Source organism: Podarcis raffonei, chromosome 15 (assembly GCF_027172205.1).
Source record: "Podarcis raffonei isolate rPodRaf1 chromosome 15, rPodRaf1.pri, whole genome shotgun sequence".
NCBI classification, from domain to species: Eukaryota; Metazoa; Chordata; class Lepidosauria; order Squamata; family Lacertidae; genus Podarcis; species Podarcis raffonei.
This window is the reverse complement of record NC_070616.1, coordinates 35,275,703-35,302,219: the sequence shown is the minus strand read 5'-3', so window position 1 is coordinate 35,302,219 and position 26,517 is coordinate 35,275,703. Positions and strand designations below refer to the sequence as shown.

Genomic DNA, 26,517 nt, shown 5'->3' with positions numbered 1-26,517 from the left:
GCCATCATAAAGTCTGAATCAGATAGTAAGCCAAAGCTATATTCCTTTTGCAAAACAACAAAATTGTGACACAATCAGAACCTTAGGATAAAATTATGGAACAAAGGCTTATCCCACCCCCCTTAATATTGGCTATTGCTGGTGCCTAAAGTGCTTCAGTCAGTATACAGTTTAGCCAATAAAGTTTTAATCCAAATCCGGGGGCCCACCAGGGGGCGCGTTGGAAGATGGCCGACAATAACATCTCTCTGACCCACATGAGGTAGTTTAGGGGCTGCCATGGGAAGTAGGCAGCCTTCCCTCCCCACCAGGATGTGGTGGGGTGCTGCCTGGCCAGCGGTGTTCACAATGCACCCCCTGATCCGAGAGATGGGGGTGCAGAACACTTGGCACGAGCCCTCGGTGAGGTCAGCTCTTCCTGACGCCGATTCCGATTAGCGCGTGCTGGTAGCTTCAGCCCGGAATTATAATTGGAAACAGATGATTGGAAATGAAGCTGAAGCACATATATCAAGCAAAGCTCGATAGATAAGGCTGCTGAATAATGGATCTCTGCGACTGAAAGCGATGGATGGATAAGTAAATCTTTTGATATGTCATCACCAAGAGACTGTATGTTTGGAACGAAGGGGGGGTGGAGGGAAAACTCTTTTTTTTCCTTTATATGATGTGACAAAAATAACCCTCCACTCCAGAAAGAAACAAGATCGTTGCGTCTTTTTTAAGAAGCATAAGCAGAAGTTTAAGACTGTGTGGGAGGTGGAAAATAAGATCGGTGGACGCTGAGGAATTTTTATGACGCAGTAAAAAAAATGGCGTCTCGCCATGACAGGCTGCCGGAGAAAAGAAAAGAGAGATGGGGGAGGAGAATCAGGAATGCTGGAAAGAGAAGGAGTACGGAACTGAAGTTTGATCTGACAGAGCCCCTTGATCTATTTGATTTATTCGGCTAGCCTGGAAAAATAAAAGACAATGAAGATTAATTTTGTTTACGGAGGTGTTGAACAGGGCTGTCCTGGACTAATCCCACATAGAGAAACCAGTTTTCAGTCTGCTTATGAGAATCATCAGAGATCGCAAAGAAAGGAATGTACGACAACAACAAGATGAAGAAAATATATAAAGAACTATCTGGACTGAACTGGATAGGACTGATTAATTAATGCAGTAAAATAAGTGAAGTCTGGACTTAGCCAGAATTTTGGACTCGTGTGGAGCTTGATATATGGGTACCCCCCAAAAAATTTAAAATTTGGCTGTATAATTTGGAACTAATGTGATTTGAACAATATGATGTGATTGGCCTGTTAATAAAAATTATTTTAAAATAAATAAATAAAGTTTTAATCCAAATCCTTGAAAGTCCTTGTGTTTTTGCAGGGCCCTGAGCACTCTTCCGCCAGACCAGAGAGGTTTCTGCAGATGTGCAACGATGATCCAGATGTCTTTCCGGTGAGTTAAGTCTGTGAGAGTGCTTCCTGCTCCTTCCTTTTGTGCTTAAGCACACTCAAGTCCCTGTTTCTTGAGAGTATCAAGAAGTGGTTCCGGAAAGGACTTCTTAATGTAACACGTGAAATGGCGGCCTTGTGTGTCTTGGTCCTCAGCCATGAATGAGGTTATGTCCTTGAAGCCTCTATGAGTCTCAGTGCTGTGTTACTCCTACCTGGGTATTAAAATTCATACTTGATCCTCCACTAGCAATCAAAGTATGTGATAGAAGAGTATATTGTACAATTGATTTTATTATAGCCTTGTTTTGGCTGTTTGACTATTTGTTTATGCCTGCAGCATTTCCCAGCCATTAACTATGGCGCTTGTATTTTTTTCCTCCTGAAGAAACTAGATGACTTTGATGTGCGCCAGCTGTATGACTGCAATTGGATTGTAGTGAACTGCTCCACACCAGCAAACTTTTTCCATGTTGTGCGGAGGCAGATTCTTCTCCCCTTTCGGAAGCCGGTCAGTATGTAGAATGACTTCCTCACTTCAGAAGGAGCATGTGCTTTCTCCTCCCCCCAAGTCCAGCACACAAGTGGGATGATGAAATGACTTGGGAACCTGTAGAGCCTTTTTGTTCCCCTGGCATTCTGTCTTATCAATGCATCAAGGAAAGACAAAAGCCTTGCAGTATGAGAGAGCTGGCACCACTAGCCTGGGACCAGAAATAAGTTAGAAGTGGTCTGGCAAGCCAACCAATCCTTGATGAATTCTGATTATCCAGAAAGTGTTTTTCCCTAGTATTTTTACGGCACCCAATTCCATGGGAGCTCTGTTTCTGATTTCTTAAATGAATGCCTTTGGACAAAGTGTATTATTTTGGTTCTCCTTCAAACTGCATAACTTTCATGGATAAATATTTGTGCAGCTCCTGCCCATTCATTACTTAGAAAGGCTGATTCAAGAGTCATTGCTGATGGAAAAAGGCTAGTTTGGGTCAAATCCAGCTGTCATGCCAGTAGAGTGAAGCTTCAGAGCCTTGCTGGATCAGACCAAAGATGGATCTATTTTATTTTTCATAAAACTGCATAAAAACCTTCTGTTTCCTGAGCTGTCCCAAGTGTTTTGCCGTCCCCAATAGTTGATCTGCATGATCCGGTATGTTTTAGGATATCCTGCAGTATCGCAGTGAGTGCAAATTTGACACAGTTGTGCTCACTCACAAGACATCACGGCTGGCATATACATATATTTTTTGCAATAGTGTAAGGAATGCTGAATACTCAAAACACAATACCACTTCATTGGCATGCACAAAAGTAATACTAATGAGGCAATTAAATCTTCAGTCAAATCAGCCTTCTGTGTATCCCATTTGTGTTGCTGTTCTCTGGGCCAGCAGTGGGGGATCTGGTGCCACTCCCATCATCCCTGCCCATGTTGGTTGGGGCTTTATGGGAGTTCGGAGTCTAGCAATGTCTGGAGGTTCACAGATTCTTCCCTAAGTCATTCTGTGTGTATGATGCAGTTCATGATGGCAAAACATTTATGACCCAATAAGGCAGAATTACAAGCATGAAAATTGATATTTTCCTGGTAATTATCATCATCTTGGTATGTGTTAGACATCTCTGGATAGACAGTGCTTTCCTAGTATACTTTGGGTCACATTGTTACTGCTTCAAAACATCTGTGTTTGACTGACTTCAGATTATTGGGCTTTTTTACTCCTGAATGTAAGTATAATAATTCAGTACTTAATTCCGGAAGTGTTTCCATCCCATACTGGCTATAACTCTGGAATCCCTTTTCTTTTCTTTCTTGTCTTAGCTGATAGTCTTCACTCCAAAGTCCCTGTTGCGTCACCCTGAAGCTCGCTCCAGCTTTGACGACATGTTGCCAGGTACGGCAGGCTTGGGACTGGGTTCAGGGAGGAATTTCTTCCCTTGTATTCCACTGCCAGGCAGAAGATAATGTGACTTGGTAGTCAGGTGAGGAAACGGTAGCCTTGACTTGGGACAGCTGTGCCCTGCAGAAAAACCTGATCCATTTTTTTGTGTGGCCACGAAAAGCACGTTTGCTGACTAGGTTTTAGCTGGATACCTGCTCCCACACTTCCCATCTCCTGTTCTCTTCATAGAAGAAATATAGCCAGACAGAGCAGATTCCTAGAAAGGTTGATTTGGGAGACCACTGTAGGCAGTTGCTTAATCTCATTTCTAATTCAGCTTGCTAGGAGAATACAGGAGAACTTCACATTCAGCACTTTAAATACTGCAGCAGTGTTCCACATTAATAGTTCAATAGCGCAGTTCTCTGGTTTATGCCCTGAGAGAGTCAACACCCAGGCAAAGGGGCCTCTAACTCAGTCTTTAAATTTGGCATTCTCCAGGTTGCCAGTGCAGAGTAGCAGTTGCCCCCTGACAATCAGGATTAGCAAAGCCAGAAATAAAACACAGTGCTGCATCGGTTGCTTTGTCTTTTTTCCCTAGAGGGTCATAATACCCCACAATGATGTTGATCTTTCTTGATTCTTCTGCATGCTCAGGGACAGATTTCATTTTATTTATTAAATTTGTATACCACCCTTCATCCGTAGATCTCAGGGCAGTTCACAGCATAATAATACAAGATCAAAATACATAATCAAAACAAAACAAAAACCACCTTTCCCCCACCCCAGATGTGATCACCATAAATAAATTCATGCCCTTGAAGCTACTATATAGCTGTTGCTTGCCTCAGACCTGAGAGCTTTGGAACCCAGGTCTAAGGGAACCAACTTGCTGGCTTTGCTGCTGCTGTGGTACGCAGCGTGTTTGCGAGGCAGTGCCTTGCCTTGCTTCCGACTTGCTTCAAGTCCCTGTGAAGAGAACCATGCATCAGAACCAGTTCTCCACTGCTGTTCAACTCAAAAGTTCAAGATGGGCAGCTGGGAACCAAAATTTCCTTAAGCAGCATTTGCATAGCTCTCTTAGTTCTACATTAATCATATTTATTTAGCTCAGTTTTGTCCATGTAAACACTGTGTAATTAAACGTTCTGTGTCTGACAGGGCTAATTGTTAACTGATCTGTAACTAACCGTAAGCTTGTTCAACTGAAACAGCATTTTCTTTTCCTGTTTACCCCTGCCTCCTTTCTTCTGTTTTCCCTGTGTTGAACTTTCAGATTGTAAGCTCTCTAGAGCGAGGGACCTATCCTCTTGTGGTCTGTAAAGTGCCAGACTTGCTGATGGGACTATATAAATAAGGTTGTTATTTAAAAAACACTTCTCCTTTGCAGGGACTCATTTCCAGCGTGTCATCCCAGAAAACGGCCCTGCTGCGCAGAATCCAGAGGGGGTGAAGCGAGTTCTCTTCTGCACTGGTAAAATCTACTATGAGCTCACCCGAGAGCGCAAGACTCGGAAGATGGAAGCAGACGTGGCGATCACAAGGGTGGAGCAGGTAGGGGGGTGCAGGAATTATTTCTGTTGCTTAAAATTGTCAATGTGAGTCTGTCGTGTGACCTTCTGAGGTCTGAAATGAAGTATTTTAGATTCTCTCTTTAAACTGAAAGGCATATTAGGAGGAGGTGTGGGCTGAATTTTAAATTGATACTCCCAAACCTCTTGGCTTGATAGCCTAGTCTAACCTTCCAAGCACTGCTCAGGAGGCAGTAAAACCCCTCCAGGGGACACATTTTAGTACTTCAGTTGAGCCCTACAGACTAAAGTTCTGAAGTGGAGCATTTATTGTTCAAGCATGCTGCAAACATATAACAAGGAGCTCATTCTAGAAACAGACTCTTAATGGTGTTGAGCAGCAATTTGCAGAATACTTAAGAGATTCAGGTCAGCTGAGTTTCCTATAGTGGACATCTCCATTAAGCCCTGGGGGTTTGTTCCTCCCCATCTGATCCATGAACAAGGGCCGAGGTAAATATTCTTGTAATCTGCCTTTACTTTCAGGGAAAAGTGGTTTGTGCCCATGTCATAACAGTTGTAAGCTACATTTGCATTTGGCCTTAAGAGTGACCTCAAACTTCAAATAGTATAATGTTTCTGGGATTAAGAAGTATATTTCTGGACTCCAAAAGCTTTTTACTAAAAGAAAAAGGCTGCATGCAACCTGTTTCTTACTGCATGGAACTAACAAACGAAGACTGCTGTTTTCCCCACCACAATTTGTCTGTTGCTGGGTGGTCACAGTCCTTGTGAACTATAAACTTTCTGTTGTTTGTAGCTGTCGCCATTCCCATTTGATCTCCTGCTGAAGGAATTCCATAAATACCCAAATGCAGACCTTGTTTGGTGTCAAGAAGAGCACAAAAACCAAGGATACTATGATTACGTGAAGCCCAGACTCCGCACAACCATTGACCGGGCAAAGCCAGTGTGGTAAGGACCGCCTACTGACAGTCAGGTGCCAGATCAGTGGGTGGAGGCCAAGGTTCAGATATTTGCTCTGGAGGTAGATACAGTTGTGGCGGTCATTCCTTCCACTCACTCTTCTTGGACGGTAGGGGAGTGGAACGAAACGTCAAACTGAGCTAGCGAGTGACAGAGTGTCAATTGGAAAATGACTATTGAAAGGCTGTGAGAGACAGAGGGAATGAGATTTGACAAAAAATTATTTATTTATTCAATTTGTACACTCATCTTCTTTTGGAGATTGCAGGGTGCTTTGCAAAATAAAATTGCAAAACGAGAACGCAAAACATGTAACAGAAACAGACAAGCAAGCAAACCAATAAACCCATTTAAAAGATTACATACTGTTAAAGACCAAAGGGCTGGTTATAATAGAGGAATATTTGTTTAGCTTCTTCTTTTTTTACAATTATTAATCTATCCCACTTTCCAAGGCAGCTTAGAAGTAACATAAATTTGCATATTTTGAGAACACAAACACCGTTAACATATTAAAAAATCACCAAGATCCTTCCCACAGAACAGAGTAGTAGTGGTACTGCAGCTGGAGCAGGCTGGGAAAGTGTATGTAAAAGAGGATAAGTGTCATGAAAATTAGGACAGTTGTTTTAAGTTGGGAAATTAGTATACTGTGGCCATCCATTTTGTTCGGTATGGTCCTTAAATGAATGTTTTAACTGTCTCTGCTCTGGTGTGGGTGGGTTCCAAGGTAAACGTCTCTCCCTCCACATGCCTGGTGTGGATGCTCTAAAGTAAGAACGCAGAAAGAGCAGCAAGTATTTTAAGGGAGGTCTGGACTCAGCCATCTGGGAACAGGCCTTGTTTAGGGGACCCTGCGAATGTCACAGCACTGAGCTCCATATGTGGGCTTACATAACTGGACATAGTGCTGGGAACTGAAGGGTATGGCCCCAGTTGCTGGTTGTGGGGTACTCAAGCTGCACTGGGCACATAAATGACCCAAACCTAAGTTGGAGGACCTTTCTGACCCAGCAGGCCAAATTCCTTATCCCCCCCTCACTAGTTACATTGGGTAACTGATAGCTGAACAATCCTGCCCACCTATTGGAATTTGCCTATGGTGGGGGGAGAAGGGGGAACACGCTGAAGAAGCAGCATCTAGTAGGAATGAACCACACCCATTAGCTCCCATCACTCCAGTGGTGCCAATTGATTGACAGGTGTGCATGAAAACTGGTCTGCAGGCTGGAGTTTCCCGTGGAAACCTTGTTTTAGCAAGAAAACTGGGGGAAGAGGGCAAAGAAGTTGTGGGGCAACCACTGCCAAAGAACACAGAAAACAAAAAACCCGCACGTGACTTTGTGGTAGCTGAGCCAGGGGCAGAAGAGCACAGGGCTGCAGGGCCCAAAGTACATCCCTGGTCTTGCCAGTCCCATATAGGGCCAGTGTGACTGCAGATGAGCAGTTAAAGGACACCAGCTACAAATTGCCATCTTTCTATTTCTCCTTTCCACGTGCTAGGTATGCTGGACGTGAACCTGCTGCCGCACCAGCCACAGGCAACAAAAAGAACCATCTGACTGAGCTGCAGCGCTTTTTGGACACTGCCTTCAACCTCGACTCTTTCAAGGGCTTGTCTTAAATACTCTTGGACTGGTTTCCGCAGCGCACTGTGTGTGTTTCTCTGTCTGCTCACTTCCTTTCTATGTCCTTAACTATAGACCTTGTAAGCTAACTTAAGGCGCCTGTTATTAATCTCTTGTTTGCTCTTGAGGAACTGCCTCTTCAGTGACCCTGTCCAGAATGCTTGTGTTAGGTTTTATCTTCTGTGTGCTGTAGATCAAACTTCTGGAACAGTGGGTTATCACTCCAGCACAAGCCCATGTCCTTTCTGAGAACCCTGGGACTAACCAGCCCCAGTCCCCAGAATGAGGGATTTAGAGGGACTGGTATTTCCCTTCCAAACAAATGTGTCTCTCTTGAGACTGTGATGACTCCAGATGATGCCCGAGTCATTGTCTCCAACCCAACAGTGATTCAGGAGGCAGGCGTTGCTTTTAAATCACAAACACAAATGTGCCCACCTGGAAGGATGAGAGGAATGATGTCTTTTCATTCCCTTTTCCTCTCCAGAAGTGTTTGATCTGGCATAACTCTTCAATTGTGTAATGAGATTAGATTCCCTTTCCTTATGCACGACAACCCTAGTACTGAAAATCCTGGGCTAGCACCCTAAATCACTGCTGCTGTTTCTTGTGGTTTAGCAGCCTAGCATTACCCATGCTGAATACACGCACAGACAGCTCAAATTCAGGCACTCTTCTTCCAGGAGGGGTCGCTCCCCCTTTAATGAAGAAGTTATAACTCAGCCCAGGCACTCATCTGTTTGCGGGAGGGGCGTGCTCTTTTCAAAACTGCCACCATTTGTAGTCCTAATATCCCTTCCTGGGTAGGAACTTGGTATACAGTGGACACTAAATAATCTTTTATACAGTCACCAAAGCCACTTCTCTTTCAGCCTCCAGGTTTGCTTAGCTTTCAGGTACTGACCAAGAGAAAGCTACACTTGGGAATAAAAAAATACCCACAAACTAATGTTTTGTATAGGAAAATGTAGGGACTGATACTTAGATCACACTCTTGTCTGTAATACCACATATAGAGCAAAATTTGAGTCTCTACTATTAACTTGAGCAGAAGTTAATGTTTCCCCCCTCTTCATGGGCTATAGTCACATTGCACTTTTTCCCCTGAGTTTCATGCAAATGGGATTCCACCTTTGCTGCACACCTTTTTCATAAATTACTTCCATAATGATTATTTCAGTCTTAACTTTGAGTTTAGCAATGCTTTTAAAGGACTACTTGTGTATATAGAATTGGCGGATGAAGTGTTGTTGTTTTTTAAAGAAAAGACCTATTTTCTGTCATTGCAAAACTTTTGGATGAGGCCTGAGTTGCAACAACTTAGCATAATTGATATGTAGCCTGCTAGAAACATTTTTATGTTGGTGTCTCTGACCTCCACAGACCTTTCTAGCAAGATATTTACATTGGAACCTCAGGTTATGTTAATCTCGGGTAACGTAAACTTCGGGTTGCAAAAGCAGGAAACCTGGAAATGTTTTGCCACATGCGCAGAAGCGGTCTACTGCCGTGTGCGCAAAAGCCGTCTCTCCGGTTGCGAAAACTTCAGGATACGGCCGGACCTCCGGAACGGATCCCATTCATGACCGGAGGTACCACTGTTCTTGTCCCAGGAGGCTCAAACATGGATATAAACACCCAGTTTCCTTGTCGCTGGATAGCTTCTGTCCCTGTGTTCTCCTAGCTCTATGCTTAGACTGTGTGAGCAGAGTTTAGGACGGCATGCACTTCTGCTATGGAGTAGCTTGTACCTACTTCTCATTGGCTTTCTCCTGAATGACACAGCTTCTCAAACAGCCCTAATTGGGGAGCGGGGAGAGACACAGTGAAAGCAATTAAACATTATGGCTTTAAGAAAAGGGTTTTGAGGTAGTTCCAAGGATCTTTTTGGTGAACCTCCCTAACTTTATGTTGCTGTAGTCTTCTGCCTTTCTGGGGCCCCTCAGGTGTTGGGGCTTTCCTAGCCGTCGCCTGAGCAGGGCGCCTCTCAGTAGGTAGTGTGCTAACAAGATAGCTCAAAATTGATCCCACGTGAGATTTCTTACTGCTTCCTCATCCGTGTGCACACTGGAATATACTGACTAATCTTAGGAACGCTTATAACTTCTGCCTGCAGTCCAGAGGCTCAAGCATGGCCACAGTCAATCCCCCTCTACTTTGTGGCCTTTGCAACAGGAATTGATGCCATTTCTTGGCGCTCTCTTTTTTTTAATCCATTGCTGATATCTGGCAACTGCTTTCAATCACAGTAAATACACAGTGGTCTGCCAGTGATAGAATGTACCTCAGTGCTTTGGCTGTCCCTCCCCCCCACCCCCGGTGCGGTCATCACAATGTCATTTGGTGGCAATGGCAGCAATGACTTGATTGGCAAGGCTGTTGAAGAGAGAAATTCTGAACTAGGTTGAGCCTACCCTCTTGGACAGAACACATAGCATGCGCCCACTGTTGCACTTCCGCCTAAGCCTGTTTCTATTCTGTGTCAATCTCCTGAGCTTCTGAATGTGGTCTGTGTATGCTGCCATGCCATGTCACGTCAGAGCTTTCCCATCCCTCAAAGAAAAGAAAACCTTAACATCTTTGCTGTCTTTGACAGGAGATGTCCAGCTCTATATTCATCTGGCTGACCCCTGGGCATTACTGAGAGACATACAGCTTCCTCCTGTCCCCATCTATCTTCTCTGTGTGCTGCCAGCCATACCAAAAGAGTGTGCCATCTTGTGAATAAATACTTTTCTATAATCTAAGAATCTGTGCTGCTTCACTAGTGGGAACAGCACATTCCAAAAGTGATGCCCACTGTTTGGGGGTAAGCTGTCAACAAAAGGGTTTATGTGGGACTGCAATATTTGTTCTTTAGCTCTGCAGAGAGAGAGAAAAATCCTAGTGTCTAACCTTTGCCAAAGCCAGGGGCCAGTGGAGAGAGGGAGGTTGCCTGTTCAGGGCTTGCGCTACCCTAGGGCTCCCCTCAAACTCACAGCCTGACTTTTATTTATTTTGGTTTTAAAACAAAAACAAAAAATCAGACATGTCTGGCTTAAACAATAAAGCCTGATCTTCTTCCCAAAGTGTCTCCAGCTTGCTCAGTTGTCCGAGATTCATTCTTTCACCCAGTGCAAATGACACAAGCCCCTGTTGAGGGCAGGTGGGATGGAAACCGGGAAAGACCAATTCCGTCTGCAGCCTTGCACACTCCTGTGAAAACGTATAAAATGACTTGAGCAAGAGTCATAATCTATGCTTATCTGAAGCTATTTATTACAGTTGGTGCTCAATGAGCACTTCTTGACCCTGGTCTGAAGACCATCCATCCCCAAGCAGGCACACTAAAAGCTTAAACATCATTTTGAATTGGTCCAACCTGCAAGTCCAGGTGGTCCAGCAAGGCAAGTATTTCTCAAGGTAAGTACTGAATTGACAGCAGCAGCCACCACTGGGCTTCAGTGCGGCATAATTATCCTGACGTGTTCGGAGGAGTCAGTGTCAGCAATAGGATGCATGGAAAGTGACTTCTGAATTTTTCTCATTCACCTTTGGTTAACAAGCATCACAAAATATGCAGCAAAGTAAAGCAAGGAAATATAGGCTGTTAGACCTTTAAAATATGTCCTTTAAAGTGAGCTCCAAAGTTTCTCTCTTACCCCAGCATATAGAAAAGACCACACATTTGGTAAGTTACAAAATAAGTTTCCTTACAAACTCTCCAAAGGTCAGATCCATGTGTTTCAGAAAATTGCACAGGCAGTAAAACATGGCATAGTTATGAAATGGTGAAAGTTTGTAAATTATTGGTATAGGAACTTGAGAGTGGTTTGTGAGAGGCATGCGGTCTGAACTGGAGCAGCCAGATCAGATGTTCTCACATGGTGAACTCAATAGGAACAAAGACTTGACTACCTAGTTCCTCCCAAGGTGAGCTAAGCCTGGCAGGACAGCTTACTATATGGTCTTTAACACCTTCATGCATTAATCAGACTTCAAGCATATTGGTTATTTGAAGCTGATTATCCCACACCTAGAAAGAGATGTTTTTGAGAGAGAGAGAAAACTTTTTTTCTTAAATACTCCTATAGAGTTGGCTCATGAAGTACAGTAATGAAAGAAAGCCAGGACAGCTTTAGTGTCCACCAGCACAGTTTAGGGGGGGGGGGAAGCTTTGAATTGAAAAAGAGTCCCTGATTAATTGGGCAGCAGATTTCTGAAAACAAAGTTGGCATTTTAAAAGACGTATCCCTTCTTCTTCCTCGTGCATCAGGGAATGCATCTTTTAAAATGCTATTACACATGTGCATCATCTGAAAACAAAATAACGCTCCTTCAGGCATACCAAGTTTATTTGCAAATGTATGCAGATTTAATAAATAGGTTAACTAAGTAATAACTCAATGTTAGAAATGTAATTTGTTCTAGCCATGGAGAACATGAAATGAGTTAGATGGTGGCCAACCCACTCCTATTTCCTGCAGATCAAGAGGTTTGCCTTGCTCTCCTCTTTTCATTGCAAGTCAAGACTGGTGATTTCAAAACAAGCAGATTTTGTTGGAGCAGTTTCTTAGCTCTTCTCTCACCCCCCACAGTGCTGTTAGTGTGTACAGAGTGCCAGTGTCTAACAAGTACCACTGAAACTGCAGTTTGCCTCAGGAGGGCAGCTGCTTATGTTTCTAGGCCAAGGGCAAATGGCTTTCAGAGGGCAATTTTATCCAGACTAGCATGGGGTGAAGGTAAAATTCCCTCCCATCTGCTGTGGTTGCGATCTTGGCGGTGGGGGTGCAGTACAGCTGCTATTCAAAAACACTGCAGTGGCAGCTATGAAGATGCATTTGAATATATAGTCTGGCAGACAATATAGGCTAGAAGAATTACTTGGCTTCTACCCACTAAGAATAAAACAACTTTGTAGATCAGGGCCACAAGGAACTGGTGGTCCTCTAGCTATTGGTGTCCGGCAAGTCCATCAACTCGAACTGGCATGTGCTGGGAGTTGTTGATCAACTAGACTGGGTTTCCCACCCATGTTGCAAATGGTTCTGAAAACTGAGCAAGTGCTTGTGCTGTCTAGACGTGTCCTTTTCAAATGGGATTTTTTTCTTCTTTCCATTTTCCACTCTCATCATAACGCGGGGGCATAAGAGATAAGTGCTCTATTTTGTTCTGCGCTGGCACAATGCGGAGGAACAGCAGAAACTTAAGTTGCCACTGCATTAGCGGTATAAATAGGACAGGAATGATTGCCTAAGGTGCAAATTAACTGGTGCTGTTTGAGAAAACAGGTGTGAATTCCGCATGGTTGGCACACCATGAAATAGCAGCAGACCTTGCAAGAAAGTGATGGGGTGACTGACTGCAAGCTCTGGTCTTTGTACCACTCCGCCATTAGGAGCACCACGGTGTGTTCTCCACGCTTTTAAATCTAGAATAGCTCAGATGTCCCTATAGTTTTAGGAACCCCCAGCTGACAGAGCGATCTTGGCCCTCCAGAGGATCCAATTTGGTTAATGAGGCCATTTCCACAGAACCACACTCCTCTGCTGTTGTCCTGGTGATATGTGCTGGTGGATGTGGCTCAATTCTTTGACGGCTGTGCCCATTACAGTACACCCTTTTCCATTTGGAACTGCTGTTTCCTGATGGGAACTGCTTCATGCAACCAAAGCAGCAGGATCAAACACTGCTCATCAGCTGATTCTATGGCTCCCCTTTATCACATACACAACCCAACAGGACAGTGACAATAATCCACCAACAGCATACAAATCAATATGGCTAACCTGATCCAAAACACACACACACCCCACTCACACACGAAAACAAAGATCACCACAGCCAATCACAAGCAAACAATCACACCCTAGGCCAACCCCAACCTCTCTCACCACCAAAGGAACACAAGTGAACAACACAAGCAACGCTGACACCAGACTCTACATACATTAAACACAATAGAAACACCGCCACCCGACTCCACCCCCACCCATCTTCCGTCTCTCCACCCCCCTTTCTTTTTTCTTTCTTTTTTCTTCTCCCCCTAATGCCTCAACCAATGAAACGGATTTGTAAAAATGTTACATGGAAGAAGAAGAAAAAATACGAGGCACTACACTTCTGTAAAACAAGAAAATCCTTAATAAAAAATATTTTAAAAAAAATTGTTTTGGTGGCAAGTGGGACTATGCATGTAACTGGCATAGTAATCTCGTATTGCACCACAAGTAACCAGTCCAAAAAGCCTTTGGAAGGGGTGGTGTTAGTTCACTTGGCAGGTGCCTATTTTTTTAAAAGAGATGCTATACAGAATGGACTTGGCTAGGGGCAGGAGACAGAACTCAGCTGTAAAAGTTCGGCATCACTTGAACACACTCATTAACAGCCTGTTAAGGGACAATTCACGCTGCTGACAGTGACATACCAAAGTGCTTAAATGTCTTGAGATATAACAGACCTGGGAAATGTCTAACACATCTCCCAGTTGTTACCTTGAAAATAGTCCATGAACCCTTTTTAGGAGGCTTGGAAAAGTTTTGTTGTAGCACCCAGATGCTTGGAGCTTTAATGTAATGCGCCTCCAGTCTACAATGCTGGATGATGGGTCGTAATGGAGCCACCAGATGGCAGCACATTATTGGCATAGATTTGAGATTAATTCTGATATAGATGGAACTAGGCTTGCCATATTTCAAAAAGTGAAAATCCGGACACAAAAGTTGTTGAGCTTTATTGGGGGGGGGGAGCAAATAAATGACACTTCTGATGGGTTGCCATATGCCCGGACGCCGTTTTCGACAGACGAATCCTGTGTATTCCGGCCATATCGCAGCCCTAGATGGGACCAAAGAGTACAGTGGTACCTCAGGTTACATACGCTTCAGGTTACAGACTCCGTTAACCTAGAAACAGTACCTCGGGTTAAGAATTTTGCTTCAGGATGAGAACAGAAATCGTGCTCCGGCGGCGTGGCAGCAGTGGGAGGCCCCATTATCTAAAATGGTGCTTCAGGTTAAGAACAGTTTCAGGTTAAGGACGGGCCTCCGGAACGAATTAAGTACTTAACCCGAGGTACCACTGTACTTCAAAAGATGTTGCCGCAAGCATTTTAATTCTCCTAAGCTCTTCTGTGAAAATGAATGTTAACAGCAACCAAAGGTACATTAAAATGCTAAACAAAGGGAATGCACAACAGCTCAATGCAGCAGCAAGGAACCTGTAGCCCTCAACAAGTTGTTGGACTCCAGTTCCCATCAGCCCCAGCTAGCCTAGTTGCCTAGCCAAAGCTCAGGAGTTATGGGAACTGTAGTCCTGCAACATCTGGCGAGCCACAGGCTTCCCATCCTTGGACTCCTTAATGGATTCTCTCCCCACCGTTTGCGCAGAAGCTTGGAGGTTCCCAAGCTGTTCCAGTGAAAACTGTCCTACCAACCCCATACATACTAATTTGTGATCCAGCACTGCCTCTGTTTCTTGGTCAACAAATCTGTTTAAGAGAAAACTCGGGTGGAGTTTTCTTTCTAACCAAGGCGGAAAATCTGGTTTTTCTTGTTAAAGGTAGATAAATGGGCTTGGCCACCAGGCACCACCATAGTAATGCGTAGGCGATGTCAGAGAAAACAGAGTAATGAAAAAACTGTAGTAATGATTAGGTGATGGCAAGGAAACAGAGGCTGGGAAGAACTTTGAAAGGTTCTCTATGGTTCATATGCCTTTTCTCCAGTCTTTGGATATTTAAACCCACCCTCTTATTCAGAATTTACCCATAAATTTTGGTTCTCCTGCCAATTCAGCACTGACAATGCTGGTGAACAGATAGGGATCTTCATGTGCAATAGCATGCACCCTGCTGCTACATGTGAGCTCTGTAGAAAAGGGTACCAAGTCACTTGCATTAAAATAGAGCATGGCATCGTTGACTCACCTCCTAAAACCACAATTGAATGACCATTAAAACTAAATGGCAGCAGTTCTTGAACATTGGGTGGTGTCAATGGGGTAAGGTGGATGCAGTTGACCCCATAATTCCCATGTGGATCAATGCAGCTGTTCTAGCAAGAGCTCACCAACACCTTTCCAGGCTGCTGAGAAGAGGATGTCCTTAGAAACTTATGCACTGGGAAATGATATACAATTAATTGAAGAGGATGTTCAAAATAACTTTTGTAAAAAAAAAAAATCAGAAGCTTTTCTTTTGGGAATTATAAGGACAGAACTACCTAAATTGTATTGAAATTGATTTATGTATGCTACGCTACTACAGCAGCAAGAATGCTACTTGCCCAAAAGTGAAAAGGAGCAGAAGTCCCAGCAAAGGAAGAATGGATACAAAAACTTATGGAACATGCAGAAATGACGAAACTTACCGGAAGAATAAGAAATCAAGATAACTTCTTTTTTAAAAAATAAAAGAATGGAAATGGTTTCTTGAATATTTGCAGATAAATCGCAAACAGATAGAAACATTGGCAGGATTATTGTAATAACCTGCAGTTTCATAAGAGTATATATTTAAAGTAGATAATTAAATGAGCAAATTAAATGAATTTGGATATGCAGAAGATATTAAAAAATAAATTCAAGGAACCGCAGAGGGAAGGGGAAGGAAGTCAAGTTTTTAAATGTTAAAATGATTGTAAAACTTGTTAAAATGTTAAAATGAAATGTATAAACTTGAAAAGTATAAATAAAAATGTTTTTTTAAGAAGTTTATGCACCCCTGAGACACTCCATCCTCCTGCTCTGGGGTGTTGTGCCCCTATAATTTGAGAACCACTGCTGTTGTTGAAATGCATGTCACAATTATTCTGCATACAGAAGTATGACTTATGGTACCATGCTTAAAATAATATGATTATCATTATAATAGGGTGCATTACACTTGGCTTTTTTAACATTATCAGTAGAGGTCTCTGCTTTGGAGAGTTTAACACTGATGGGTGGTAGATGCTGCCCATCTGGTGATGTCCATGTGTAGAGTCGTCTCTTGTGTCGTTGGAAGAGTGTTTGTGATGACCAGCTTGTTCTCTTGACAGAACTCTATTAGCCTTTGCCCTGCTTCGTTTTGAACTCCAAGGGAACTGGACCATAAAGAAGGCTGATTGCCGAAGAATTGATGCTTTTGAACTATGGTGCTGGAGGAGACTCTTGAGAGTCCCATGGACTGCAAGAAGATCAAACCTATCCATTCTGAAGGATATCAGCCCTGAGTGATCACTGGAAGGACAGATCCTGAAGCTGAGGCTCCAATACTTTGGCCACCTCATGAGAAGAGAAGAGTCCCTGGAAAAGACCCTGATGTTGGGAAAGATGGAGGGCACAAGGAGAAGGGGACGACAGAGGATGAGATGGTTGGACAATGTTCTCAAAGCTACCAGCATGAGTTTGACCAAGCTGCAGGAGGCAGTGGAAGACAGGAGTGCCTGGCGTGCTCTGGTCCATGGGGTCATGAAGAGTCGGACATGACTAAATGACTAAACAACAATGCACAATCAGGATTGCATATTAAGGCTCCCGATTGTGCATTGGCAGAGACAACTGCCACACACCTGATGTCACATAAGGCATTGCTTTGGGACGGGTTAAGTGTCAGCCTCATGGGCCAAATTCAAACTCCTGGGGGGCCAGATGTTCCCCACCCCATTTTAAATCATGGGGTAGGAAGAGATGAAGATGATCGGGTACATTTGCAGAAACCTCAAACATAATGAGAGAGAAGTAATTTTACATCATGGATTGAGAGGCATTTCCATGCAGGATCAAGCAACAGTTAGCAAAAGTCTTCTATCCCCAAACCTTATTATTCCCTAAATAGTCTTCACAGAATCAAGCTTCCTTCTCTTTGCTGCTTATGAAGGCTTGTTAGATTGCCAGCCCTCTTCTGTCAACTCCAGAAAAGGAGGGAGATAATGGGGATTGTGTGGCGGTTGGTATTTAAAATTTTATTTTTGTGGTTATTACAGGGTGAGTACAGAATCATGAGACCTGATAAAAAGCACAAGATCTGGCAGCCTAATGGAAAAAGAGGGAAATAAAGGGTTCTCTAAGAAGAGTAAGTTCTGACCTGGCATACTACAAAGCAGCTTTTTGTCCATGTCACTCGCAGCTGTTTACATTTTACAGCACATTATTTCCCTCAAAGAATTCTGGGCAGTGTAGTTTGCTGGGAATTGTAACTCTGTGAGGAGCAACTCCACTACGCAGTATTTCAGACTTTTAGTTTAGGGGAAACTTCTACCACGTGAAAGAAGCTTCTAAAATTACACAAGGCATGGAGAAAGCAGAGAGAGGTTTTTCCTTTCTCATAACACTAGAATTCACGGACAGTCAATGAAACTGAATGTTGGAAGATCTGGGTCTTGCAAAATAAAGTCTTCCTTCACCCAGCACATAGCTAAACCAATGGAAGTTGCTCCCAAAAGAGGCAGTGATGGCCACAAACTTTGAAATGGCTTTGAAAGAGGTTTGGACAAATCCATGGACAAGAAAACTATCAATACGTGCTTGTCATGATGACTTGGCTTTGCCTTTACAGTGGTACCTTGGGTTACAGACGCTTCCGGTTACGCAATTTTGGGTTGTGCACCGCGCCGAATCCGGAAGTACCGGAACAGGCTACTTCTGGGTTTCGGCGCTTGTGCATTTGCAGAAACACTAAATTGTGCTTTGCACATGCACAGAAGCACCGAAATGCGACCCACACATGCGCTGCGGGTTGCGAATGCTGCGGGTTGCGAATATGCCTCCCGCATGAATCACGTTCGCAACCCGAGGTTCCTCTGTATGGTCAAAGGCAGCAGCACTTCTGATTCTAGCTTCTGGAAACCTCAGGAGGGGAGAAGGCTCTTGTGCTTGCACAGGCACCTGGATGAACAATGTGAAGAACAGAAGGCTGGACTCAGTGGGCCAGCAGGCTGTTCTTATGTACATAAGTCTTCTGACACTTGGTTATGTCTCACCTTTTTGCCGTCGTGGAGCTTACAGTAGCATAGAGCAGATTTCTAAGGTGTCTCCCATCCTGACACGGACCAGACCAAGACCTACTTAGCTTCTGTAAGGTAGGGTTACCAGATGTCCCCGGTTCCCAGGGAATGTCTCCAGATTTGCAAATCTGTCCCCGGGAGATGTGGCAGCAGCAGCCTCAGCAGCGGCAGAGCCCTGGTAACGCAGTTGGCTCTGGCTGGCTTCAGGAGCTGCTTGCTGCTCACTGCCGTGGTGCCTGCCATTTTTCCTCACTGGAAGTCCCCATATGATGTGAGCAACACATCATATGGGGACTTCTGGTGAAGCCAGTCAGCAGCTGGCTCCGGGCTGCTGACTGCCGCTGCCACCACCACTGCCAAAGGGGAACAGGGGACGTCCAGCGGTACAGTTCTCCTGCCCCCTTCCTCCTTTGTTTTGACTGATTGGGGGAGGCTCAGGAGTTGCGGGTGGTCGGCTGTTGCCCAGTTTTTTAAAACTCTGCACATTTATGTTTCACAGGGTGCGAAAGAAGGGCTTTGCACCTTTATACAACATGCATGTGTGCTTGAGCTCAGGGTCTTTTGCCTCACCATCCCCACTACTGACTCCCTGTTGCGACTCAGCTTCAAAAAAATAAAATAAAAAAGTGTCCCCGGATTCATTGAAAAAAATCTGGTAACCATAGCCTCATGTACCTTCAGGCCACTGTGCTCTGTGGTCTACAGCTCAAGATGGCTACATGGCCCATTGCACCCATCAGGCAAGGTGAAGCGAGTGCAGCCTCTCCAGGAATGAGATCCAGTCTCCAAGGAATGCATCGCCTGCTGCCACCACCTTGGTGTGCTCCTTAGAGGCCAGATCTGTCCCCCATCGCCGCCTCTACAGTGGCCTCTTAGACTAGAGGCGGCGCTGCTGGTCTCTCCCCAGCCTTGTTCATGATGTAAATCTTTGTTCCCCCCGCCTTGTTCCCGAGGTCACGCTTCCCTCACCCCTTCTTCCCTGGGCACAGAGTGAGCAGAACCATTTTGTGGTTTACCTCAGGTGGCAAAATGTTTGGGGCTGACCCTGATGGCTGCCATGATTTCAGTGGAGTGGGAGAATGCTGTTGTTTTTTAAATATTTTTTATTAGGAATTTGAACAAAACATTATCTTAAAACGTATCATCCTTAATTCCCACCCCCCATAAAACGACCCCCCCTCCCCTCCCCCCCCGACTTCCCTCAGCTCCAATCTCTGGTTTCTCTACAAATGCTATTCTCTGCATGTTACAAAATTGTATAAATCCTTAATTTATCTGACTGGTTATTGTCAATAAAAAGTTTGTAAGTGTTTATTCAAAGCCTGCCAAGGAGTCCAGTTCACTTTGTTGCTTCTTTAAGTACTTTGTAAAAGGTTCCCATTCATCTTTAAAGTCACAGTTATCCTTGTCCCGTAGTTTATGTGTCAATTTTGCCAATTCTGCATAGTCCATCAGTTTCTCTTGCCATAGTTCTTTAGTCCGGGTTTCCTCATTCTTTCATCCTTCTGCTATTAAGACTCTCGCTGCCATTGTCACATACGTGAAGATATTTTTCAGCTTCCTTGGCAGGTCTTTTCCTATAATCCCAAACAGAAATGCTTCAGGTTTCTTAACAAATGTTAGATGGAACATTTTCTTCAACTCATTGTATATCATTTCCCAAAACTTTTTACTTTCATTACAATCCCACCACATATGGTAAAATGTCTCCTCCTTTTCCTTACATTTCCAACACATATTTGAGCTGGCTTTGTACATTATTCCTAACTGCACTGGTGTCTTATACCATCTATACATCATCTTCATATAATTTTCTTTCAACAAAGAACAATCTGTAAATTTTAAATCAATTTTCCATAACCTTTCCCAATCTTCCATCATAATGTTATGACCTATATGGGAGAATGCTGTTTTGAACCATAGCATTGAGGTGCTTCGGCCTGATGGCCACGTCAGATGTTACTGGATGCATATTACAACTATAACATCTACTTGTGTCTATCTCATAACATTTAAAGCAGCTACATCCATTTCCCCCCGACCCCACCCACATCTGTAGCCATAGCTGTCAACTTACAGATTTGAAAATAAGGGACCAGCAGCCTCGAAAGTAAGGATCAGCAGCCAAAATAAGAGATTTTCTGGGCACAGGTATGTTCAACTTCTGAGCGAAAAGCAGAAAGCCCAGCCAGCAGCCAAACGAAGCCTCAAGCGGTGGTTCCCACAGCGCAGCAACCCGGCAAAGGGGATGCAGCAAGGAAAACCACCGTCACCTCTCCGCTGGGAAGCGCTGAGCAAAGGCGAGTCCCCAGGCAATGCGGCCGATTTGATCAGCTCAAGGCATGCAAGCTCCACCCCCCAGTCATTCTTAGACTCCTTATTGGGTGAGCAACGCAGCCAAGCAACACAGTTGGAGCCTCCCTCCTCCCTGGCCGGCAGGGAGGGAAGGAGGGAGAGGAGCTGCTTCCTTTGAAACCCGGGAAATTTAAGGGACATCGTCAATAAGGGACAGCAGCGGGACACGGTGCTGGGATAAGGGGGTTTCCCGCCAAATAAGGGACGGTTGACAGCTATGTCTGCGGCACATGGGAATATGCTGCAAGAAGCTGTTGTTTGTCCTCCTTTTCCCACCATGCAATTCTCAATGGGCAAAAGCAACTAACTATGTAAGAACTTCAAGACTTTGGCTGAATCACTGGTGGGAAACCTCTGGAGGATCACAGGTTCCCTACTCCTGTTCTGCAGCGGGAGAAAAGACTTGCTTTTGCTTGTTTTGTTTTTGCTTTCCCTTATGTTTGTCACCTCCTGCCTAAGTCTTGGCCCATCACTGCTGCCTGCAGAGCAAGTTTAGTTAATGGATAACGCAAGCTGTTATCCTTTGGGTGACGCAGGCAGGGAGGGAAACTCTTGCAACTGTGATTCATGCAGGGGGGGCTTAGCTTTTTCCTTGACAGTTTGCTCTGTGACGCCGCACATGAGATTCAAAAGTGCTGGAGACTGTGTGTACTGATGCTTATGCCCGCAGTGGTGGAGCTGAAATACTGCTTCCCCTGTGCAGGCAAGACTCCAAAAGGCCTTTTTTCTGCAGCAGATTGCAAGCAGACAGTTGCAGTCATGTCTAGGACATCCTCTCTAAGCACGGCTGCAGCTGCCATCAGTCAGCAAGATGGCATCTGTCTTAATTACACCCCAGGAGGTTTTTAAGGTAGCGCCAAGGCTCTTGCTGGTGCATAGGAGTTTAATTCTATTTAGACAATTGTACTTAGATCTGCAGTATGAATTAGGAGAGTGCCTTTGTGGCTTAGGGCCCTTGTATTTACAGGACCGCCTCTCCTGGTCTGCCCCGCAGAGGACATTAAGGTCCATGAATAATAATCGTTTAGAGGGCCCAGGCCCTAAGGAAGTCAGACTATCCTCCACCAGGGCCAGGGCCTTCTCAGTGATGGCTCCAACCTGGTGGAATGCTTTGTCCCATGAGGCCAGGGTCCTGCAGGATTTAACCTCCTTCCGCAGGGCCTGTAAGACAGAGCTATTCCGCCTTGCTTTCAATTTGAACTTAGCCTGATCTTTTATTCCGCTTCCTTCCCTCCCTCTCCCCTTTTTATGAAGTTTACCCACTCTGGGATCCCACAGCTAATTCTCTCCTGGTCTCCTCACTGGCCCAAATAGAACTAATTTAGCCAGCTAACCCTGGTGATCATCTAATGTTTATTGGATGGATTTCCCCCCTAAATTGATTTTTTAATTCTGAATTTATTGTTATTCACGTTTTATCCTGTATTTTATGCTGTTTTTGTTGCATCAATTAAGTCTTTTAAATTTGTTGCTAGCCTCCCTGAGCCCAGTTTTCTGAACCGGGAAGGGCGGGGTATAATTAAAAAATTATTATTATTTATTATTATTCCATACTTCCCCCCGTCTAATAATAATAACAGATTAAAGTAGATGATATAATAAAATGCAACAGCAACTTAACCGGGGGGGGGGGGCGTTATCTAAGTTCTAGGAAAATGTAAAGGGCAATGGAAAATATACCAGAGTCAGCCCTGGGGTGTCACCACAGAGAAGACCCTGATCTCTGATCATCATTGGTGCTGCCTCTAATGGAACTGGAGAAGGGTCTGTGAGGGAAGGTTTAAACTTAAAGGATACATCTAAATCATGATTATACCACTTTAACAGTAATGACTTTCCCCAAATAATGCTGAGAACTGTAGTTTGTTAAGGGTGCATTGGAGTTGCGTTGAGGCTCCATATTTCCCACCCTGAATTAAATTCTCAGGGTGATTTAACAATCAATTCCTCTTCACATGGAACTTGGGGAATTTGTATGTCTGGGAAGGGAACAAATGCAATACATGTTTCACAATAAAATACAACCATATATAAATATCAGATAACATGCAATATGTAACGAAACAAAAACCAATAAAGTCAGTCACCTTAACTAATCAGTTCACAATTACTGGGCCATGAAAGTATTTCAAAACAGACAACTCTGTCATGTGCCCATGGAAGTTTATTAGCCTGTGGTCTGCTGTGGGGCCTTTGGGGTGTGTCGTGCTTGTAGGAAAATGAATGGGAGATATTACTAAGGAGAATGTGGCTGCTAACACACATTGTATTCTACAATTACTGGCACTTGGATACTTGTTTCCCCCCCCACATAGTCCACGCACAGTCTAAATCAATTGCCTGCTTTTTGGCCCTGAAAAGCACTTATTGAGAAACTGCTTTCATTCCGAAAACAAAAGCTCACTGCAGATGATTCCACATTACCAGATGCTGGCAAGAAGTGTGGAGCCATCCCTGCCCCGTGACATTGTGGGCGGTTGTATACCGAGATCACAAGCTCTGCTTTCTCCTCCCGTCACCTGGGTCATGTGCAGGGAGGAAAGGTGCGGGCAGCCTAAAATGGAGCAGGTTAATGCATTATCAAGTAACCTTGCATGCCCTTGTGGACGGCAGAACCTAGAATCAATCTAGGCTGAAAGCGGCGCGAACAATTCCGGGCTGAGACAAACCGTGTTTTTGTGCTGCAAGGGGGTTCAGCGTGCATGCAGCAAGTGACTTTTGTCATCGGGTCAAGGATGGAGGAAAGAACCATACCTTTGTCTCAGATGGTCACTATGTGCCTGACCTTTGTCAGCGGTGCCCAGTGCATGATGATCTGGCTGGGTCACTGTGACCAGCCAGGGATTCAGGGAGCCCTTAAGGCGGTTTTGCTAATGAGCGCAGCAAGGACCTAGGACAAGGAGAGGCAGCCCGCACAGTGCCCTGCTGTCACCATGGCAACAGCAGTTCATCCCGTCTGCAGGAGGGGAAACGGGAGGCACAAAAGCATGATCTCACAACAGATCGACCTCTTCGCCAGCCAGTTCCGTCTTCTCTGACTTAGTAACAGTGCCAGCCATGCTTTTTTCCCCCAGTGTGTGTGGCAGGGAGGGGAATCCCAATTTAGTTTTGATTACGCACCAGTAGCCAATTGCATACCTCCTGACTGGAGATGAAAGAATACATTCAAGAGGTGGTACATATCTGCAGAATGTATATAAAGTCTAGGTGCATCTTTTATGGGTAATATCTGCTATATATATTATGGGAAATGGCTTGTCTGTTTGCTTGTTTGTTCTCTGTGCTCTCGGAGACCTCTTCCCAAAGTTAGCTTGAGGACTCCCAAGATGGGGGTGGTGTTTACTGTTGACCTTGGGCTACTGGCCGCCATTTTGAATTAAGGTAGCGGACTGAAACGTGACTTCGGCAGGACTTTACCTAATTTTTGGCATGACAGATGCAAACTGACAAATTACATCCTCCATTTAAAAATCACAGATTAGTTTTGGTTTCTAAAAATTTCCGGACAGAACCAGGAACGCCCCCTAATAGTTACATAAAAGGTAAAGGTAAAGGTACCCCTGACCATTAGGTCCGATCGCAGACGACTCTGGGGTTGCGGCGCTCATCTCGCTTTATTGGCGGGTCATGTGCCCAGCATGACTAAGCCGCTTCTGGCGAACCAGAGCAGTGCACAGAAACGCCGTTTACCTTCCCGCCGGAACGGTACCTATTTATCTACTTGCACTTTGACGTGCTTTCGAACTGCTAGGTTGGCAGGAGCAGGGACCGAACAATGGGAGCTCACCCCGTGGCGGGGATTCGAACCGCCGACCTTCTGATCAGCAAGTCCTAGGCTTTGTGGTTTAGACCACAGTGCCACCCGTTTTTCATGTATTAAGCACTATATAGCCTGTAAGCAGGATACCTGAAATAACATCTCACATGTACTCTGCAGGAGGCCCATTCCACACACTGTAGGAACTGAACCTTTCATGTTGCGGCACCAAGCCTTTAGCTTCCTCTCATGTTAATATTAGACAGGCGCTGTCTTTATTTCCTTTTCAGTGCCTACTGAAAACCTTCCTCTTTCAACAAATCCTTCAAGTAGCAATTGTGACTGTTTTTGAGATGGTTTTAAGGCTCTGTCACTTCTTGCTTGCTACTCTGTGCCTCCTTTGAGAGGAAGGGAGGGATATAAAGTTAATAAATAGTCATATGAATTGGCATTACAATATTATATTAGAATATTGTCAGAGGAAAGAAGAAAAACAAAGCAACATTATCATACAATCGCCACATGCAATGAAATTACTGTGTATGATGATTGAAGGTTTCTGGGTGGGGTGGGCTCCCTAGAACTTATGGGTCCTCATGCATGACACGTATACTGTATGGCCGCATTCTGCCTAGCAGAATGTACACATGCAGCTTAAAATAGTCAGCCCTCTCCACCGTTGTTCATTAGGGCAAGCAAGTGAATATCTGGAGTTATCAGCTACTGCATTACAATTTGCATTTATTACCATATGTCACAATTGTAAAGGATCATGGATGAGCACCTCCTTTGCATGTAGAAGGTTCAACTGCTGGCATCTTTAGGCAGGGTTGGGAGAGACCCCTGTCTGAAACCCCAAAGAGCTGCTCTCAGGCAGTGTAGACAATGCTGAACCAGGTGGGGCAGTGGTCTAAGGCTGTGTGTTGTCTGTCTGTCTGTCTGTCTGTCTGTCTGTCTGTTTATATCCCGCCCACCTGGCTGGGTTTCCCCAGCCACTCTGGGTGGCTTTCAGCAAAATATAAAAAATAACAAAATATCAGACATTGAAAAATGCTCCTCCTCCCTCACCTCATCTGCCCACAGCTATCCCAGACTAAAAATCATTTCTGAGGACATGCCGCTACCTGCCTTAAAGCTGTGGCAGCATAAACCAGTCATTAGTGGTTGTGGGAAGGCTTGGCATGTCACCGTGCCAATGATGACACATGCTTTTCCTGGTTTCTCCTACCTCTGAAAACGGTGCCTCGCACCAAGCTCCCCATTTTGTCCTCACAACAACCCCGTGGTGTAGATTAGGCTGAGAGGCAGTGAGTGGTCCAAGGTGACTCAGTGAGGGTCATGGCCCAGTGGGGATTTGAACCCTGGTCTCCCAGGTCACAGTCTAACACTCTGGCCACTCCACCCACACCAACCACAGTCTATTTGGACAGCAACTATCTACGGATCATGGCCTCTGGCAGAGAGAGAGATCTTTCCTATCACCTGTGCTTTTCACCTGATCCTTTTAGCCAGGGATGAACTTGTGAGCTTCTGCATGCAATGGATGTCTTCTGCTATGTATTCAGTGGTCTGGACTAATGATTCTGAGCTTCTGTGTTGATTCGATACACGATGTCCAGTCACCAAACATTTCAGGATTTGGGCCTCTGCCATTGGCCTTTGAACTCTGAGTCGTGATTTGTAGCTTGGAAGTTTAGACAGCCAATCACGTTAGGAGTGGGAGTGGCCCAGGCTTTCAGGAATGTTTATAAACAGTTGCTGTGCCCCTGTTTCCCAGTTATGTACAGTGGTACCTCGGGTTAAGAACTTAATTTGTTCTGGAGGTCTATTCTTAACCTGAAACTGTTCTTAACCTGAGGTACCACTTTAGCTAATGGGGCCTCCTGCTGCCGCCGCACCACTGCCACGCGATTTCTGTTCTCATCCTGAAGCAAAGTTCTTAACCCGAGGTACTATTTCTGGGTTAGCGGAGTCTGTAACCTGA

At 44.6% G+C, this 26,517-nt stretch overlaps 1 protein-coding gene across 4 annotated transcripts in view; it reads left to right on the top strand.

Moving 5' to 3' along the window:
* The window catches only part of OGDH (oxoglutarate dehydrogenase), a 58,398-nt gene extending 47,873 nt beyond the window's left edge, over positions 1–10,525 (top strand). For all 4 annotated transcript variants that reach the window (XM_053366570.1, XM_053366568.1, XM_053366571.1 and 1 more), the window contains 6 exons: positions 1,381–1,452; positions 1,837–1,959; positions 3,268–3,340; positions 4,722–4,885; positions 5,663–5,817; positions 7,333–10,525. In XM_053366570.1, the coding sequence (XP_053222545.1) occupies positions 1,381–1,452; positions 1,837–1,959; positions 3,268–3,340; positions 4,722–4,885; positions 5,663–5,817; positions 7,333–7,453 (708 nt within the window). In that variant the 3' untranslated portion in view covers positions 7,454–10,525. The remainder of the gene's footprint in view (positions 1–1,380; positions 1,453–1,836; positions 1,960–3,267; positions 3,341–4,721; positions 4,886–5,662; positions 5,818–7,332) is intronic.
* The last annotated feature ends 15,992 nt before the right edge of the window (positions 10,526–26,517 follow it).